The sequence below is a fragment of the Dermacentor albipictus genome, unplaced genomic scaffold (genome assembly GCF_038994185.2).
Source record: "Dermacentor albipictus isolate Rhodes 1998 colony unplaced genomic scaffold, USDA_Dalb.pri_finalv2 scaffold_13, whole genome shotgun sequence".
NCBI lineage: Eukaryota > Metazoa > Arthropoda > Arachnida > Ixodida > Ixodidae > Dermacentor > Dermacentor albipictus.
In genome coordinates, this window is record NW_027225567.1 from 1352339 (window position 1) to 1373285 (window position 20947).

Below are 20947 nucleotides of genomic sequence, written 5' to 3' on the forward strand. Positions count from 1 at the left end.
GCACATCCAACGACATGCTCTCAGGCTACCATGGATGTATGTGTGTACACATTGGGCGCAGTTGCTACAATGCAAGTGATTGAGCGCATTAAACAATGCCTTACTGATTTTTCCCTAGCTGTTTTTTTTTATCAGCCACACCTACCCTTATCTATGCAAGCCGTTCCATTCTTGTGTGGTATCTCTAACACCGCGTGCACGGCGAAGCATTCCTGTTTGCATCTGCGTTCATCAGTTTCTTGAAGCAGCTTTCCTTGAAAAGCAGCACAAACTTTTCTGTAACGCCAAGAAAACTAACTTTCTTGCACTGGGACTTATACCCCCTACGCACGGCTACTCGAAAGGCCTTTAGACTAGGCGAGATTTAACGGAAAGGCATGCATGCGAGTTGACACAGGACAAAGGGGTATCTCCTCTTGGCTGAAGGCAATCTGCGGAAGGCGAACTGTACTAACTTCTTTATGGGCCTAAAGCTCAGCTCTTGAACACGAAACTAAAGGAAACACAATGATGTCTTACTAATAATTGTACTGCTCACAAAACTGATTTCATAGTTAGCAGTAACGCAATTCGACCAGAAACACTATTTTTTTAACACTGTGTCAGTTTCAGTCTAGAGAAGCAGCACCATGTGCTTTCGAGAGTTGCTTGCTGCAAACATATAAAGAAGACCGTTCCGTACCGTGTATGAGCGGCGAAACTCCTATCGATAAGGGGAGGGGTCCTTCCACGTTGTAAACAAAAAAATAATAAAAGGTCGAAAATAAAACAAATAGATTTATTTCGCAGAGGAAGAAGAAGACGCCGGAGTGTGCGGAGAAATTCAATTAGGCTGTTGTTTCTACCAATGTTTTCGTGGCGATTTTTCACGATTTCATGGGAATAGTTGCGCACGACGGCTTCGTGAAGTCGCACGGACTATGTGGACACTTTTCTGGACTCTGTGAGTGTTTATCTGTACCTTCTACAGCGGTTTTCCCATCGTCGCTTGGCCTCCGCCTCGCTAGCCCTAACGAGGGGAGCCCCTGATCTGACGTGGCAAGCGCACGCTAGCGCAGCGCCACTTTTGGCGTGTTGCTCTCTCTTTCACGTCGTCGCCGCCGCCACTTGGGCTGCAGTTTTTGTGCACAGATATGGAATACCAAGTGGCCGGGGAGGACATTGCCGTGGAGGAAATCACCCCGGATCAAGGCTGGCAGACTGCACAGTCTCGCCGCGCCGCAGCCAAACGTGAGAGCGTTAACCCTACTCCGCCATATGGCGTGTTGAAACGTGGAGGAACTGAGACCCACGGCCATTAAAATGCTAAAAACGCCATCATCCGCGTGAGCTGAATGCCGCCATTGCCAAAAGATGACATCCGTATTATTATAAGGCCTCGGGGGGAACTTAACATAGCAAAGGTTGGCCCTGCGGTGATTGCCGACGCCATTGCCGCCTCGGCCCGGCACAACACTCGGACACGCTATGGCCCAACAACAAACAATATCTTAGTGGCAAGCACTCCGCTAAGAGAAAATGCTCACCGCTACGTGCGAGTAAAGCAAATTTGCATCCAAGGCGTTACCCACAAGATCAGCGCCTACAAAGCGGCACCACAGTCTACTTGCAAGGGAGTCATCCGCGGGGTCCCCGAGCAAGACGGCCCGACGGACATTGACGCCAAATTTGTCAATGACAGATTAAATCCACTCGCATTGGCCGCCAAGCGCATAGGCACCACCACCGCTGTAATCGTGGCGTTCGATGGCCATCGAGTGTGCGCTACGCATCGGTTCTCATGCACTGCACGCTGTACCGCAGGCAGGTCGATATATGTTACGCCTGAGGTCACCTCGGCCACCGTGCGGACGTGTGCCCAAACCCCGGGGACGTTATCTGCCGAGGCTGTGGTGCCCCAAACCCCACTCGGGAGCACTACTGTGCACCCAAATGTAAGCTCTGCGGTGGCCCCCATCTCACCGCCGACAAAGCCTGCAAGGAACGCTACCACGTTCCATACGTGGTGCGACGACGGCGATGGGAGAGAGCACGCTCGACGAGGAACGGCGACGACTGTACTACAATGCCATCCGCCATCGCTACCACCGACGACGACTACCCGCACCTCCCTGGATGTGCCAAAGCCACTGAGAACAACCGATCCCAGTCGGGATCCAGGTGCCGATCCCGGAGCCGCTCCAGGCGGGCATCGACATCCCGGAGCCGACCCCGGGCCCGCTCCCGTAGTGCGCCGCGCGGCGCATCTCGGGACCACTCCGTTTCTCGCTCCAAGTATGGGCCGGGGTCCCGTTACGGCTCCCGTTCTGGCTCCCGTTCTCGATCCCGCTACGGAACCTCCTGTCAATGATTGTCAAGCTCGCCGGCACCACCAATGAGCAACAAGACACGAGGCGCCCTCACCTGGACGGACGTCGTCCGGGGAAGAACAAACGACCCCACATCACAGGTAGGGTCGGGCTCACTCCCAGAGCACGTTACACACACTAACACATCCGACATAGCGCTACTCAAACGTGAAAACGCCGCTATGAAAGAGACAATTCTCAGACTTACGGCCGCGATTGCCGAACTACAATACCGCCGGAGCGCACGCGCAGCCATTATGCCCACCGCCGAGAACGCTGCCAAGGCAGAAGACCCGTCACCACCGCCACAACCTGTTAACGCCGATAGCGCCGACGGCGAGAGCGCGCCCAAGAAACGCGCCATCGCTCGCGCCCTACCAGAACTGAAACCCGAGTTAGAGGAGATTAAAAGTACGCTGTCGGCAATTAAAGAGAGCCTCCGCTATCTCGGAGGGAATATGGCCCTGCGTACAGTCCAGCCTCACGGCACACGGTAATCGGTTGGGGACAGTCGAACATTATCTCGAAAAGATCGTAGCCCCCGCCATGGCCGCTGGTAAGCCGGTCTCGCCACAACACCCCATGGCCAATTCACCCGCACACGCGGCCCCCTCTCAACCGTCAGGCCCCCACAAGCATCAAGATGGCCAGGCGAGATGAAGCGTTCCGCATCTGGCAGTGGAACTGCTGGAGCTTCGCTGCTCGAAAAGCCTCCCTACAGTAATACCTACGCAGCCACGACGCCAAGCCCCACGTAATCCTACTGCGAGAAATTCTAACACACAACCGCCATGTTCACCGGTTACCAGTGGTTACCAGGCCTCATGTGAGGACGTGGTACCGCCACGCTGGTCTCTAAAAAGCTCACCGGCCTCGCGCATGACTTTGGCACGTCCGAGGTGGACAACGTCATGACGGAGATTATCCCAAATAACCCGTCCCGACAAAGTGTGTACATCCTCAACGTGTACAGCAGCCCCAGACAAAAGATTCAACGTTTCCAATGCCTCTTCCAGAGAATCATCCGTCTTGCAGGGCCTAACCCGCTCGTGATAGCTGGCGACTTTAACGCTGCGCATCGCACCTGGGGTTACGAATATGACACCTCCAAGGACACCGCGCTATATGGCAGCACGCGAACGAGTTGTATCTCACCCTAGTGACAGACAAGACGTTCCCTACCCACATCGGCACGTCCACGCACCGAGACACCACCCCGGATCTCTGCTTCGTGAAGAACACAGCCGATGCCCGCTGGTCCAATCTTGCGGAGGATCTTGGCAGCGACTATGTCATACTGGCCGTGCACTTACCCAGCATCGTCAGGAAGCCCAAGTCGTACACATGGGTCGACTGGGATCTCTTTCGAAAGACTCGCGCCTCACGACTCCCTCCCGACACTGCCCCGAACCTCGAGACGTGGACGGCTCAGCTCAACGCCGACGTCGGTAAGGCCACGAAAACATTAAGCACGGATATACCAACCGAGAAGATGGACAGCCGCCTCGCCCACTTGCTCGAGGCCAAACAGTCTCTACTGAGACGATGGAAGAGCCAGAGTCTCAACCGCAGGCTCCGCAAATGCATTGCAGAACTGAACAAGACCATAATGGAACACTGCAGCACCCTATCCGAAAAGCAATGGGACGAGATGTGTAACTCGGTTGACGAACAGGTCCACAACGGGAAGACGTGGAACCTCCTAAAACACCTGCTTGATGACACCAACACCCGCACGAACCAGCGCCACTCGCTCACCAAAGTACTCCACCAGGCCAGAGACACTGCTTCGCCGGATGACGTCGTCAAGACCCTTGTGCATAAGTACCGGCCGATACCCACAGGCCCACCGACCCTACATCCCTATTACACAGGTACCGACAACACCCTCCTGGGCACCGAATTTCCCGTCGAAGAAGTACGCCGGGCTCTCCACGAACTAAACGGCCGTTCCGCCCCGGGCACCGATGGCATAAGCAACAAGCTCCTGCGAAACTTAGACGACTCCTCGGTCGTGTACCTCAGGTGCGCCATGAATGTAGCGTGGGGGCGGGGCGAGCTACCTGACGCCTGGAAACTCGCCCAGACGATCCTCATTCCGAAACCGGGCAAGGCACCTGGCGTCGATAACCTTCGCCAAATCTCGCTCACGTCGTGCGTGGGTAAGGTGGCCGAGCATGTCGTACTCAACAGAGTCAGCCGCTATCTCGAAGACGAGGACTGTTTCCCACACCACATGATCAGCCTCCGGCCCGGGCTCTCGACGCAGGATACGATGCTTCTCCTGAAACACCAGATCATAGACGCCGGGGCCACTTGGCGCACCCGCGCCATACTCAGCCTCGACCTGGAAAAGGCGTTCGACGACATCGAGCACTCGGCAATACATAAGGCGATCACGGACCTAGGGCTCGGGTGCCGCTTCTACGAGTTCGTCCGCTCCTTCCTAACCCGTCGCAAGGCCGTGCTCCGTGCCGGAGACCTCACGTCGAAAGAAGTCGAGCTCAGACAGCGTGGCATCCCCCAGGGCTCCGTCCTCTCGCCGATGCTGTTCAACCTGGTGATGATTGGGCTCTCCGAACGCCTCTCGAAGATACAAGGCCTCAACCATACGGTATTCGCGGACGACATCACCATCTGGTGCTCCGCGGGGCCGGACGGCTTTATCGAATCCACTCTGCAGGAAGCAGTCGAAACCGCCGAGTCCTACGGAGCTGTTGTTGTACTGCCCAAAACGACAAGGCAACAGGTCTAAGCGATGGAAACCACCGACCGAGCGCAACGTCACCGTCCGCATCCGAGACGGTCGCCCAAACCCCAAGGTCGGCTCCATCCGAGAGCTGGGAATGATCATCGAGGCAGGTGGATCAAACATCCAAACGGTCCACAAGCTGACGACAAAGACAGACAACGCAATACGATTCGTACGCAGAGTGGCCAACCATCAACACGGCCTCAAAGAAGACAATCTGCTGCATCTCGTACAGGCGTTCGTCCTTGCCACTTTACATACGTCGCAGCAATGCACAAGTGGAAAAATCGGAGCGTGACAAGCTCAATACACTCATCCGAAAGGTAATGAAGTGGGCTCTTGGGCTTCCGATAACCCCGCCGGCGTATCGACTCCTCGAGCTTGGGGTGCACAATACGCTCGAAGAGATCGCTGAGGCTCAGGAGAGAGCGCAGATGATACGACTTACGATGATCAAGACCGGCCGTCACATCTTGCGCGAGCTCGGCTACTTCCTCCCAAACACCCACTATCCCCCGGAGCTTACGCCGGTTCCCCGCGAGCTCCACGACCTGATCACGATCGCGCCAATTCCGCGAAACATACACCCGGAACACAATCGAGGCAGGTGCCTAGCCCGGGCTCCCGCATTCCTCAAACGCATAAACAAGAAAGCGGACGACATCGCTTTCGTGGATGCCGCCGCCTACCGATGCAACCAAGCCTTCGCTGCGGTAGCGGTCTCGTCCTCGCAACTGACTTTAAATGCCGCCACGGTACGCACACGTGTCCCCGAGGTGGCGGAGAAAGTGGCCATAGCCCTGGCAATGCTCGGCGATAAGCGAAACACAATATTCAGCGACTCGAGACCGGCCATCAAAGCGTTCGAGAGAGGAGTCCTCTCCTATCAGGCGTTACGCGTCCTCCGCGGCGGTGACCCGAGCACCCTCAAACACCACACCGTAATCTGTTTTCCCGTCCACCTGGGTCGGATCCCGGGCGCCCCGCCCAACCTTAACGAGACAGCCCACGACGCTGCGTACGCGCTTACTGACCGCGCCGTCACCCCCGGGCAACCGCGTCTCGATGAGTTGGAGGCGAACAGGGACTCCCCAGTAACGTATAATGAAATCACGAAACACTTTTACTTGGGACGACGTCTATTTCCGCCCCCGCACCCCAAACTGAACAGGCTGCTGGCGCTAACGCTACGCTTGTTGCTGACACATACTTATCCAAACCCCGCCACTTTACACATCATCTACCCGGACTTTTACCCCGACGATGCTTGCCCCTCGTGCGGGGTCACGGCGACACTCGCACACGTGCTCTGGAAGTGCAGAAGCGCTCCACCCGATTCTACCTCCGCCAAGTGGGAGAAGACCATACGAAGCCCGCTCCTACAAGACCAGCAATGGTGCAGCAGGCTTGCGCAGCGGCCGCCAGGTGCTCCCTGTCGGTCCCTGCGTGGGAGACGCCCACTGCGCGCTGACGTGTGTCCTGCAGGACTTATATTAAAGTTTTTCCAATCGAATTTACTTCACAGGACTGTAGTGCGCCCATATGTCAGGGCATATTAGACGCACCTTAGCGAAAGTAACGGACCACAAGTTCTGCATCAGATAGAAAAGATACATGTCGTCATTGTTTGTACGTTACAATAGTCGTCAGGCCTACGGCTGCACGTTGAACAACAATTAACGGTGACTATTCCATCAAGTAATGTCCACTCTAGGCAGAAAAATAAAGCTGTGGGATGGGGGGGGGGGGGGGGAGGGGGATGTCTGGTACTTTTGCACGCAACCGTACATAATGGGCGCTATAACGTAAAACTTTTCCAAACTTTTCTGTTCCAATTCTGCAATCAGCTCTCCGCGATTGGTCAAAGACTTTTTGGGCCACCTCCCTTTCACCTGTCTGTCACGCGACGTCACGAAAACCGTGATAGCTCCCCATCTGGTATGACGCGTATGCACTGTTTATGCATCATTTGATCGAACAAAAGAAAAATAGTTATTGCTGATTCGACGCCTTTTCGCCATTAGCCCTCGGCTGTTGATCAAAAGTTTTCGGGCTGCACCCACTTCACCTCCCTGCCATGCGACGTCACAAAACCGTAAAAACTCACCACGTCAAAGTGACGTGTACGCATTATAGATGGATTAATATTCCGAACAAAACTGAGTTTTCGTCTGAATAGCCGCAGGCAGCCCCGTTCCGAAAGGAATAAAAGATGGCTGCCACCGATCGCTCAGGCACTGGCTACTCGCACCTGCAGGAGAGCATGGGTTCATTTGCGTATAATGAGACATTTTGCATGCGTGGCCGTGTAGCGTTTTCGAGCACCTTTCGCACGTTTACGACCTCGCTCTACCAACTCTTCGTTGCTGAGGATCCGTTGTAGCAGCATCCTTAACCTTCCGTTGCATTCCGCCGCAATTTTCTACCAGCCACCGCAAGCTAAGTATAAGGGAAAGCGGACCAGTCGCATACGCTGGCACCAACCTGTTCATCCGGTTATCGATTTTCAGTGCACGGGCTCGACCCCATCGCATCCCTCTCTACTTGAGCGTGCTCCTCGCCTCTTGTCAGCCAATTAGATAATACAAGCTGCTCAGTCTAAGCAATATCATTCGTATTTAGAGTAAGCAAAAGTGACCTCCTATAAATGAGGAGAGCGTCTGATTGGTCTCTTCAGACAACCCTGCGGGTCACCGTACGATGCTTGCGTTAGCGGTTACGCAAATTTGACGTCAGGATGTTGGAATAAAAATATGTTGAAATAGCTTTCCATTATAGGGCCCAATGTGTTCTTAGTTGTGCAAAAGCTGTTCATTTTCATAACAAATAAAAAAATGTCAGGAAAAGCAATTGAAGTTGAGATTCCGTATTCGGCATACAACTCAACACTCGAAATATCTAGCATTTCGTCGCAGGTGGGCGCTACTCCTAGTGCCGCCTGTACTTTATTTCCAATGTTTGGGTAAAGTTTTCTCGCAATTTTCACTGCCTGTCCCTGACTCACTGCCTGTCCCTGACTCACTGCGATTGCACTATTTCCCGCTTCGCGCAAACATCTGCTTCAAAAGCGTCTAATACACATTTATTTATTCATTCATTTATTTATTTGTTTGTTTATTTATTTATTATTTATTCATTTATTCATTAATTTATATATTTGTTTATTTATTTATTTAAAGAAACTGTTTGCGACCGTAGTTCTAAGGCCATTGATGATATCCTAAAAATTACTTTTTTTTTGTTACTCGTATGCGGTGGAGCCTACCTGCGACACGCACCGTTGATTGCCTTACAGTCACGCTTGCCGAACGCGACAGTCGCACGCACACTAAGAATGCACTGCGTGTGCGTTTTTTTCTCTCACTGCCTTCTAATTATCGTTAATTTGGTGAACGGCAGTTTCTCAAGAAATTCAAGCAACTGTAAATTGACGAGTTGCATTAGCGATATATGCAAGCAAGCACGGGCAGAGAGGCCTGGAGAATTGAGCTTGAAGCCTCAGACATGCAAGCACCATAACAGTTAGGCCAAGCCACGCGCGTTCCCAAACTATATATCTTATTTTGTTGTAGCGCCAGCTGAACGACGAGGACAATAGAAAGGCACAACTGACACACACAGCGCTATTGTGTGTCAAGTGTGCTTTTCTGTTGTCCTTGTCGCTCAGCTTGGGCTACAACAAGATAACGTATGCCGTACCAACAAGCCCCTATAGCTATCCTCATAGACTTTACAAACTGCTTTCGCAGGACCCCCTCGTTTCTCTATGTGCGGTATCAGTTGCCCTACCGGGACGCAGATGCCACAAGGCACGAATAGCCTGCAATGTCCTCTATGGAGAACCCTTCATCTGCGGAATCGCACTTGCACGAAGGTCATCTTTTTCTCTTTGAAGCTCCTGGGAAGAGGCCATTGAATCTGTCTGTGTTCGAGCTAGAACGTTCCTTTCGGCGCTTGCCACATATAGCACCGCGTCGAAATGTCACGTTCTCCGGTGTTTAAACCTCGGTGCGGAGACACGGGCCGCCGTACTATACATAGAACGTAGCGCCTTCGTTCGCTGCCTCGCTCACAAAGCGCAGTACACGTGGTCACTCGCGCCTCCCCTTTCTTTTTCTCCACCTTTCTGTAACTCTGTCCTTTCTTTTTATTCTTTTCTCATCCTTTCTCTGTCCCCCTAAGCAATTTCGCGTGACAGCCGCACACGACATTCGGCTGGACTGTGTGATACCGGCTAAAAATAAGAGCAGGGCCTTTCCGCAGCTTGTTTACGGGACGCAGGTCATAATAATCAACCGCTAGTCCTTGTCATATTCTTTTTTCTTCCACGCTTCTCTCTCTCTCTCTCTCTCTCTCACTCCCTCTCATATTGTTCTGTTGCATTCGGGTCTTCCATTCTATCGTCGGCGATGACGCGGGATCTGCAAGAATAATAACAGATCCAAAAAGTACCCCGGTCCCGCCAGCGATAACCTGCGAACACCGGCACACCTGTGCAGTCCTAGCAGCGATTGCTTTTTGGTTTGGTTTGCAGCTACTTCTTTGTTCATCTCTGTTACGTCGCCACAGCTCGGGATGTTGCAGGTCGAATGGACGTTGGCACGCACTTCTTTTGAAATACATAGCAGTGGCAAAGTAGGAAAGGGTGAACAAATCAAACAAACAGCGAAAGCCGATAAGTAGTTCTCGGCCGAAGTGCGGGGCTATTTTGGACTACCTTGGTCTCTAAGCAGATTGTCGATACACAGCCCCTCTCCCCGTTGTACGCGAATACTGTCGCGCGTCTCGGCTGCTTTTCTTCCTCCCCCCCCCCCCCCCTCCGTGTCGAGAGAGCGGCGCACGGCGCAGTTTGCCGGCTTCGAAGCAGCAGGCCGCGTCCACCCCTCGCTACGCGCGCCTCGGATGTGGGAGCGAGCCGAGCCGTCTGTGGGCACGAGAGCGGGCCGTAAAATGCAATCCGGCACGCGAACTCTCGGTTTACGGCACGCACCCTTCACCGAACAATCTACTGCGCCGTTCGTGTTTGCTCTCACTGTTGTGCGGCGCATCAGGTGTGTTCCCGGCGCTGAAAACAGTGCGCAAGGTTGTGCCTCCCCCCTCCCACTTTTTTTTTTCTTCTTTCTCGTGTTAATCTGTTTATGTCCTTGGCAGGTTTTTGATGTCCTTCTTTTAGTTATTTATTTGTTAGTTTGGTGAGGAATTCACTCGTCTCTCCCGCTTTAATTCAGCCAATTTTTCTTTAACTCAGTGTTCCACTTTTGAAGAACTTCTCAGTGGCACCGTGCGCCTCTTTAGACGTGCAACAGCATAGAGATTTCGCTTTTTCTAAATGTCTGTCTGCACATCTGTGGCACAATTTACCCGTTCGACGAGTCCTTTTGGTTTTGCTATAATATACATATGCTGCGAACGATATCACTCAACAAATACCTTCTGTAGAAAAACTGATAAGACATGACTTTGATTGATTGATTGATTGATTGATTGATTGATTGATTGATTGATTGATTGATTGATTGATTGATTGATTGATTGATTGATTGATTGATTGATTGATAAAGCAGTTTGTAGCTGAATTTGGTAGCCCTAATTATACTTCGGTCAATTCTCTCGCCAATAGCCATAATAGCCGGGAACTCTCTCTTACAACTGACTCATGACCGCTCCATTTTTTAGAATTATTATTCGTCGTCAGCGATAGACCTCCCGAGACCCGCGGCTATATTCACAAACATTTCCGTTCATAAGCCTCTTTACAGCTTGGCTAGCCACCTTCGTTAAGAATGTGTCCTGCATCATGAGTGGCTGAAATTCCTTGTTACGCACAATTCTATTGTAGCCGTTTTTAGTGGAGGGACTGATGCATTACAGTAAAACTTTTCTGCCTTGTTCTTTTTTCCTATTAAGAAAGTGATTTAAGAAAAACTCCATACACCAACTAAAGTACCACAAACCGATCCTTTCTAACGTGCATCCCTATTTTCGTCGCACTCCAGCTGACTTTTTTTACCACAATAACATAATTAGCATAACATTGGCGCGACATTAATCACGAAGTCATTGGTGTGGTGTCGCTCAGACAGCGACAAAGCCGCTTGTTCTTTACATCGACTCGGACGAGGAGCAGGCTGCAGGATACTCACATTCGGCTTCTGCCTCCTTTTTCTCGGGCTTTCGCATGGCCCTCTTGACCAAGTCCACTGCAGTTGAGGCTATCGCTATGGCAGTCAAGATGCACACCAAGGTCCTGCGAAAGTCGTACAGGTTGCGTCATCACCACCTTGACTGAGTACGCCGCAGGACAACACCGCTTCAAAAGCTCGCCGATTAACGCTGCCTGGAACCAGAGTCTGCACTGCCTGACACCCGAAAACTGCCTGATCTCAACACTACCTGATCCATTGTCGCTGTCACCTGAACGTCCCTTCTTTCTCTAACCTTTATGTTGCATTAATCAACCACTAGCTGTCTAGTCTACGAATTCAACGTGCTGCACCAACACACTTCACCTTTGTTACAACTACAAAAATCTAAGCCAATATATAATTCTAGTGTAGGGGCTTGAAACGGTTTTGACTCCCGGAAAGAAATAACGCTACGCCGACTGCGCCCATGCGCGAGGCATTGGCACGTTTTGGTGCTTACGTCGGGCATGCCAATTTTGGGATATAGCAGGTCGCCCTCATACATAGCCGCAGAGAGCTCTCCAAATGCCAGTTACAAGCACTCTCGTGAGGTACCCTTCCAAGCGCCTCATCGCTAAAGCCCCTAGGCATTACTCATAGCATCGCCATTACAAGAGCGCCAGCAACGCCTCGCGCATGGCAATACAGCACGTGTCTCCTGTGCACCCGTCCAATGAGAAGTCACGGAATGGCTCCTGGCCTTCGGGGGCGCGTGAAAGTGTGTTCGGTGTGGAGACGTGGTTGACTGTTGAATAGGCTCCTGTTAACTCTTCTTGTACATTGTGTGAATGCTTTAGTATTGAGTTTGATGAGTATTGATGTATTGAGTATTGAATTTGATGAGTTTGATTGATGACGCCAGGCTCTCGTCGACAGACAGCACCGACAATTCAAGGGTGACCCGTACGTAACGTACGTGGACGTGGTGGCGTACACTGTAGGGGGCCTCTTCGCGGTAGCCGCCGTGAACGAGAGAGACAACTTTTTGACCCTCGCGGCCTCCGTCAGGGCAGAGACCCCAGCTGCGGTTCAGACCACAGCCGCGGTGCTAGTAATCAAGCAACAAGACAGGGTAGGCAGAGAAGTTCATGTCGTTACCGACTCGCAACAGGTCTGCCGTAACTTCACCAACGGACGAACACCGCTGCCTGTGGCTCAGATTCTAGGCACGAAGCTGCAAGAATCCCATCAAATCACGTGGACGCCGGGCCACGCGTGACTGGCGGGGAACGAACGGGCGAACGTCGTAGCTCGAGCGCTAATGAACCGAGCGGGGCAAAACCAATCGTCTCATCAACACCTACCCTTTACCTTCGTGCCCCTGCCGTGCAATTACTGCGACCGACTCGAGATCCAGTGACTCAACCACAGGATTTACCCTATCCCTCACAGAAAGCTCAGCACTGAAGAGGCAGTAGCTCTGACACTTATTCAGACTAACACATTCCCATACCTACACAGATACAGCAAAATGTACCCACAAACATATCGCGGCATCTGTCCCTGGTGCGTCGACACACGCCCTACACTCTTTCACATCTCGTGGGGGTGCGGGGGCAAACCTCAACACTTAAAGACGCCTAGCACGTCATTTGAGTGGTGGGAGGTACAGCTGACCGGCGATACCCTGACGGGACAAGAAGCTCTCGTCCAGCAAGTACGTCGAGCAGCCATGGCCAGTGGAGTCCTGGAATGAGGACATCACTCACTCGACCTCAAGAGCAGCGAACTCGATGGTACCAATAAATGTTTTCTCTCTCTCTCTCTCTCTCTCTTAGTATGGAGTTCCCTGTCACAAGTTCGTCCACAATAAACCAGTTTGTTTGGCGTGTTTCATTGAACAGTGCTACAATATGCCCCAAAAGTCTTGCGTAAACTGGTATCCATCGCGCCCCGACGGCTCCCGCCTTATACAATCGTTCGATCTGAGACGTAGCATGGCAGCTGCTTTCATTTGACTCCATGACGGCATTTCAGGTGAATCTTGTGAAAGCATTGTCAGTCTTTTGCTCATTGCGATGACGCTTGACGTTAATCGGAGTTAACTCACTCTGCGTAGAAATATATGATCGGTCGTGAGTTGAACATATATATATCTTCGACTTGTATAAGCGTGAGTGAATGAGTGAAACAACTTTATTTGGTCCACAGTCGACGCGAGCAAACTCATCGTCACCTGGCTAGGCCCACACGGGGACCATCAGGTGAAACTTGACAGCACTCTCGCGGGCCCTCCGGACTGCCAGGATTTGAGAGGTCTGGTCCTGGGCTCTAATGAGCTTCATCATTTTCTCTTGGGTGAAAGGGTGACCGGCAGAGGCGCAGCCCCATAGGACGTGCTCGAAGTCCGCATAATTAAAACACAGGGAGCAATCCGGGCTTGGGAATCGTTCGGGGTACATTGTGTGCTGTGTCGCAGGGCTCGTGTAAGTGCGTGTTTGTAGATGTCTGAGAGTGACTGCCTGGGCCCTGCACAGTGAGGAGTGTGGCAAAGGCAGGTGTCTTCTTGATAGATAATTATGCTTGCAGATCTCGTTGCACGAGTAGAGAGGATCCGGTCACCCCGGAGAGGACGCGTTACCCAGCGCATGGTCAGCCAAACATCGTGCAGCCGAGTGCGCCTCCTCAGTAGGATTGAGCCAGACAGCTTCAATGGTTCCAAGGGGCGCAGGGAACCAGGCCAGTGAGTGATGGTTCAAGTCTTTAGCATTGCGGATGATACGTAGGGCTTGGGGAGCCGCCATCTCCATCTGAAAGGCCCTGACAGTGGCCTTGGAGTCTGAATAAATCGTGTAATGTACACTGTCCGTCAACGCAAAAGCAATTTCAACCTACTCGGCAACGCTGGAACTAGAAGTGCGGATGGTAGCGCAGCTGAGGACTTTGGAATCACAGTCGATGACCACTGAGGAGAAGGGTTCTTCCTGAGCGTACGAAGCAACGTCTACGAAGCATGTTAGATCCTTGTCCAAGCGGGCACAGGTGAGCAGTGCTTTAATCCTGGCTCGTCTTCATCCTTTGTTGTAGGTCGGATGCATAATGCGTGGCATCCAGTGCATGGAAATCTTGGATCTTACGTCGTTGAACAGCTTCACAGCGTCAGGACTGACGACCGTGGGGTTACGTCCCATCTTGCCAAGTACGGCTCGACTCGCTGGGGTACCGCAGAGTCTGACCAACTTGAGGAGGTATTCTGTGTGCATTCAGACGGGAAGGTCAAGGGCAAGCTTGAAGACTCTTCTGATTAGGGCATTGATCTTGTTGCGCTCCGGTACGAGCCAGTTGTGCATGGCCGCTGAATGAGCGAGGTGGCATAGCACGAAACGCGGATAATCCGGATCACATTGTCCTCCGTGATTCCGCGGTACCTGTTGGCAATTCTTTGGATCAGACTGAGGGCCCTTTCGGTCTTGGAACAAATGCGTCTGAGGGCGGCTCCATCGGCCCCCATTCGACTCGATAAACATTACTAGGACGCTGGTAGTGTCCACCCGCGGCACTGGGGAGCCGTTCCCGGTGTATAACGTAATGTTGCTCTACGTTGCTGGCTTCCAGGACCGGTGGAAACCACCTCTGGGCCTATTCTTGCAGAGCAAAAGCTCGGATTTAGCGGGAGAGCACCTTAGCTCGGTGGAGATAAGCTACCGCTCTGTCACATCGATGGCCTCTTGCAAAGCACCCTCGACCTGACCCTGACATCCACTGGAGCACCAGATGGTGATGTCGCCCCCCTAGATGTGTGGTTAATGTTCGGGATCTTGTTCAAGGTTCTCGACAGGTTTATCAGGGAGATGTTGAACAGCGTCGGGGAGATTGCCGCCCCCTAAGGTGTTGCCTTTGGCCGAAGCTGAATTTCGAGGGTCAAAAACTCGTCATTCTTGAATCTAGTGGTCCTCGAGGAAAGGAAGGAGCGCACGAAATTGTACGCCAGCTTGCCGGCGTGAAACTCTGTCAGGCTCTTGAGAAAAAACGCGTGCGATATGTTGTCAAAAGCCTTTTCCAAATCCAAGCCGATAATTGCCTTAGTGCCGGCGGAGGTGGAGTCAATGATCTGGTGCTTGATCAGCCACATGACGTCCTGAGTCGAGAGCCCCGACCGAAAGCCAATCATGTAGTGTGTATAGCATTCGCTAGACTCGAGGTGGTAAGTGAGGCGGTTAAGCATGGCGTGCTCGGCCATCTTCCCGAGACACGATGTCAGGGAAATGGGCCTTAGATTGTCCATGCTAGGGGCCTTACCTGGCTTGGGTATGAGTACTGTGTAGACTACTTTCCGGCTTTTAGGAATGAGGTCGCTGTCCCAGATTGCATTCATCTTGTGTGTAAGAACTTCAATTGAGTCGTCGTCGAAATGCTTGAGCATTTTGTTGGTGACCCCGTCGGGCCCAGGGGCAGATCTGCCGTTGAGGGATGCAAGAACCCGCTCTACCCCAGCCACGGTAAAATCCTACCGTCCATAGATGGCGCGTCGCTCGCGCCCTTCATGCTCGGGAAACTGGGGGAGGGGGAGGGGGGCACCGGATCGTCCGTGACTGCCAGGTACTTGTCTATGAGCTGCTCCGTGACTGCCTCATCAGGAGTCGAATCAGTGGCCAAATGGGCAGCTTTTTCTGCTTGGTCTTGGTGTTGCCATCGTGCAGTAGGTGCCTGAGGAGTCTCCAGCTTTTACCGGTCTTCAGCTGGCCTTCCATTTAGTCGCGCAGCTCGTCCCATTACTGCTTGCATAGCACCTTACAATGAGCCTCTATCGTCTTGCTGATTTCGGAAATTTTCTTGCGTAGTCTTCTGTTATGGCGCTGAGTCTTCCATCTCGCGAGCAGTGCCCGCTTAGCTTCCGACAGATGCGCGAGCCTACTATCCATCATGTCCACCTCCAGATCAGTTGTCACCTACTTGGTGGCGCTAGCCACATTCTCTTTTATCTCGTCGCACCAAGAGTCTAGGTTCATGTCCTGGTTCAGGATGCGCTCGGAGCCACTGGCTCGAAACACGTCCCAGTCAGTGAACTGAAAAGTCCTCGTTTTTTCACGGGCAGCCTTGGTGACCACCTCGATGATGCAATGATTGCTGTCGAGGTCCATGGCTCTGTTAGTCCACTTGACGTTTTCCAGGTTCTTGACAAAGTTAAGATCCGGAGTCGTATCTCGGCACACCGAGTTCCCTCTCCTGGTCGGAAAGTCTTTATCGGTTACTAGCGTAAGATCTTCCTCCGTTGCCGTATACCATATGTCTCTACCCTTCTTCGTATTGTTCCGATAGCCCCACGCCTAACCCTGGACATTGAAATCCCCCATAACGACTAGAGGATGACAGCCGGCCAAATGCACGGCCTTGAGAATACCACCACATCTGGCTCTGGGAACGCTGGGTCTGCAGTAAACAATGAGTATGAGGATTCTGTTTCTTCTTAAGCGCCGCAAAGGAGGGTCGACAAGGAGTTCGGCCATGGCATACTCGACCCCATTTTCTGCGGGGCCAAGGTCTCGCTGAAGGCACGTGAACTTTTTACTGACCAGAGTAGCGACCCCCTTCCCCTTTCAGTGGAAGCCACCGTTAGGAAACCGAGGAGCTTGATGCGTGATGATGTGATCGGCTCTTGCAAGGTGATTACTCGGGGTTTGTCCTTCACACTGTTTAGGTATTGTCGCAGAGTCGCCCGTTTGCTGACGAACCCTGCGCAATTCCACTGCCACATTGTTATGATGTTAGTTCCGTTATTCCTGTTTGAGCTTGGGGATGGATTGCGAAAGTGCCGCTTTCAAAATGGCACCCTCCGTCGGTGAGGCAATGACGCTGTGCAAGTTTGGGACTTGTGCTGTAGATGTGCTTGGCAAACATCCGTGCCTGGTCCCATCCAGCCTAAGTATTCTCGCGCTGAGGACGACCAGGCACAGCTGAGGGTGCGCGATGATTTCTTGTGCGTGAGAGAGACCTATGTTGGAGATGGCGTTATTGAGCTCAGACAGGAGTTTTACCGTCGGGTCTCCCCTCGAGGGGGGGGGGGGGGGGGGCTTCCACCGTGTCCTTGGCTGAAGAGCATGCGGCAGGCTGAGAAGCCGGTGGTGTGAGCGCCAATCTTCGTATTTTCGGCCAACTCGGCGGCTAGCCGACTGATTTCCTGCTTGAACTGAGCGTTTTCTTTCCTAAGACTATCATTGGCGCGCCTAAGCTCTTCGAGCTCGTTCGTGAGACGATAGGGTTGGACGCCTGCATTTGGTTACCACGGGCCCTATCGGCCCACGTTAGAGAGGACTTGCCTCTAGCGCCGGTGGGGGTCTTGGATCGTGACCTGTTGGACGAGTCGCTCCCGGTGCGGGACTTGGGGCGGCCTCTGAAGCTGGAGCGCACTGGAGAAGGCGAGGTGAGTCGCGGAAAGGTGTGGTAAGGTGTAATGGTTCCAGGACTTACTTTTGGAAATGCAGTTGTTTGCTTTAAATCAGGGGTACAATCAGGACTCGATGGGAACCAAATGTCAGTGGGTCGCCTCGCATTGGGCGCTTACGGGAAGACTACAAATGAAGCTGTGCAGGATTCTATGGGCTCGACTAGTTTTGAAGTGAGGGAAGCTCGCAGTAAAATTGAGTATGAAGAACGGCTGAGGAATATGGAAGAAATAAATGGGTTGGGGGAGTGTTCAGGCATCTGTACAGGAAAAATGTTGATTCACAGTGGAGGAAAAGAACTAGGAAGCTTACCAGCAAGTATGCGGCCTGTAGGGTGGGCAACATAGCAACAAAGAAGGTCAAGCGGAAAGTCAGAGACGCTGAAATAATCTCATGGGTGGCGGCAATGGAAAAGAAACCTGCCATGGGTAACTACTTAAGAGGAAAAAACGAAATCAGGAGAGAAACAATTTGTGATAACTCAAAGGGAAGCTCATTACTTTTCGAAGCGAGATCGAGATGCCGTAGAATACGCACCTATAAAGCGATATGTAAGACGGAAGAAGAAGCATGTGCTTGCTGCGGTAAAGCTAGGGAGACTATGGAGCGTGTTTCATTGGAATGGTAAGACGTCTACCCAGTGGTTGATTTAGGCACCACTGGCCTTCTTGAAGCCCTTGGGTTGAGCGAGAGCAGTCGAAAAGTAAACGTGTCCGCAATAGGCATTAGTAAGAGGCGATTGGAGGATTGGTGGAATAAAAGTAGGGAAACTACAAAAAACGGAGACGTACAAAAGCACAGTTCGAAATCGGGGATCAGAAAATTTGGGTGTGTTAGTTCATAGTGTTTTTTCTTTTTTTATTGTTTAACCTAGGTAGGACATTAGGCAGTATAATAGCAAAAGCTTGGTGGCGCAACTCACTGCCCCGTTCCAAAGGGGACACTCATAACATCCATCCATCCGACAACCGCATTTAGCTTACGTTTGACGCGGCGTAGGCGCCAAAATCGGAAGCAGTGGCGTCTCCGTGAACATCCAAAATCAAATTTGAACTGCACGTCACGATGACGTTCAGTAGGGTGAGCATTGTGGGCACACCCGCTGCGCCGGGGTCGTCGCAGTTCAATTTATTGGAAAAGGAGCGGAAGCACCGGGAATTGTATGTTTTATTGGGAATAACTCCGCTTCTGCGAAACGCGTTGAAGTAATTTTAAAGGCAAGGTATTTTTGAAATAGCCTATTTTAACTTCAAATGCATTTCTGCACTTCAATAAAAGGGGTTCAGGGCCCCTTTAAATGTTTTCGAAGTGGCGTGAATTTAAGCAAGCTATGCCCCAATCACTACACCAGCCAGCAAGATGGAAATTGCTGAAGCTAGACGGTATTTTATGGTGAATACGCATATGAAATTACGGCCTCCGAAAACGATTCTCAATGAAGTGCTCGAAAGCAATATACGGCCGTCACCCGCTATGTTCCGCTGCCTCCCGAGAGAACTCCACGTTACAAATACTTTGCATCTCAAGAGGGGGGGGTATGCGTATTAATGAAGCGGGCCAAGACGTTAACGTTCCTGCTTTATTAAAGAGCCTGACATGTATTTACTAATAACCTCTCGATTTCACTCCGTTTCCTGCGTTATACAAGTTGCCTATGTTGTGCACTGCGAAATAAACGAGTCATGTGGTTTATATTTGGAGGAAATAAAGACAGGGCATAGGTAATGTGTAGGCAATGTTTAAGGCTTGTTTTAACCTTGCGACCTCTGCGACCCTTGCAGTAGAGTACTTGTGGATGAACTCCAGAACATTAGAAGTGTTCTTTTATCCTTTCTTTCTTTCTTTCTTTCTTTCTTTCTTTCTTTCTTTCTTTCTTTCTTTCTTTCTTTCTTTCTTTCTTTCTTTCTTTCTTTCTTTCTTTCTTTCTTCTGTTTTCTTTGTAGAAATTGCGTAGAAGTTAGCTCGCTGCTGTGGGAGAACTACGAATGCTGCCGATATCAAGCTATGTGAAATGTAGGGAACGTTTTACTAATGTGCATGCAAATATAAAAATGCGTGAATGAGGTGTGGCTGTTGCTTTGAATGCCTTGCGTAAGTGCGTGAAGGCGTTATATGCGCGAAATGTTTTAAACTGCGAAGTCACGTGCGGGCAGTTTTTTATTGCTTGTAGTTTATTTACAGGGTACTAAATTTCTGTATTCAGTGGTTCAAAAGAAACTTCTCAATTGTAAATTGGGCTCTAATTCGGCAAGTTCGCTCAATGTTTTTCGAAGTTGTCCCAATCGCATAGTAACTTGTGCACATTGATGTCACTAAATCTAATTATAGGTAATTCTTAGAGGGCTTAAATAGCAGTGATTGCATTTCCTTCCGCGGAGAGTTGGTTTCGGGTTTTGATAACTCCGGGTTCGCGTATCTAGAGGCTAACCTCTGCAGTTAATCGTAGACATTAACCACATAATTTGACAAATGTTATTTCATTTTTTTTCAACAATTGCGTAAAGTGGCGTCTTGCAGTCGATGTTCAGGGCAAGAGGCTGTCTTTTGCATGGGTTCATGAGGCATACTGCATGGCGTGCGCACCAGTGTACGCGGGATAATAATTGTGCAGGGCCCACTCTCTCTATCATCAGAAAGTGGCCATTAATGTCCGGCTGACAGAGAGTGAAAGAGAATGGGGTCGCGCAAACTGTCCTTGATTCTTCCGAACGTGTTACCAAGGGCGTCAAATGCTAAACAGAAACAAACTCCAGTTGACAGGCTTTAGAGCCCTTGAAAAAAAAAACATATAACGAGAGCGAGAAAGGGAGAAAAAAAGAAAGTATCGGAAGTGCATGCATGACAGTGAAGTAAAAGACGGGCAAAGGCGCAGTAACAAAAAATGCAGGAGGAGTAATTGAGTTTGCTTATGGCCTTGATAGAATAGGGAAGAGCCAGTTTGAAGGATGACATTTCAAGCTCACTGACTAGTAATTTTAGCTGGCGAAATCCTCCACTTCGAATCTCCGGTCATAAGAAGACACGCGTACGCCTCCCCGGGTGCATCCCTTACGTAACAGCTATAGCTGTTACGTATACATCAAAGTGAAATTACGTTGGAGTTCGACGAAGCACTCGTTGTCGCGGCACTTTGGCCGACAAGTTTGCGTTAACAGGTACATTTAGAAGCCTGACAGTCCTAAGTTTGAACGCACTGGCTTTTTTCTTCTTTGATTTGATGTCAAAATGAGATGAAGAATGCATAGAAAGGCAGCCTCTGGCAATCTTCTTGGTGTCTCA

At 51.1% G+C, this 20947-nt stretch overlaps 1 protein-coding gene across 1 annotated transcript in view; it reads right to left on the minus strand.

Moving 5' to 3' along the window:
- LOC135917796 (nose resistant to fluoxetine protein 6-like) overlaps positions 1-20947 on the minus strand; it is a 413546-nt gene that overhangs the window by 84180 nt on the left and 308419 nt on the right. The window contains exon 5 of the mRNA XM_065451401.1: positions 11244-11347. Coding sequence (XP_065307473.1) covers positions 11244-11347 — 104 coding nt within the window. The remainder of the gene's footprint in view (positions 1-11243; positions 11348-20947) is intronic.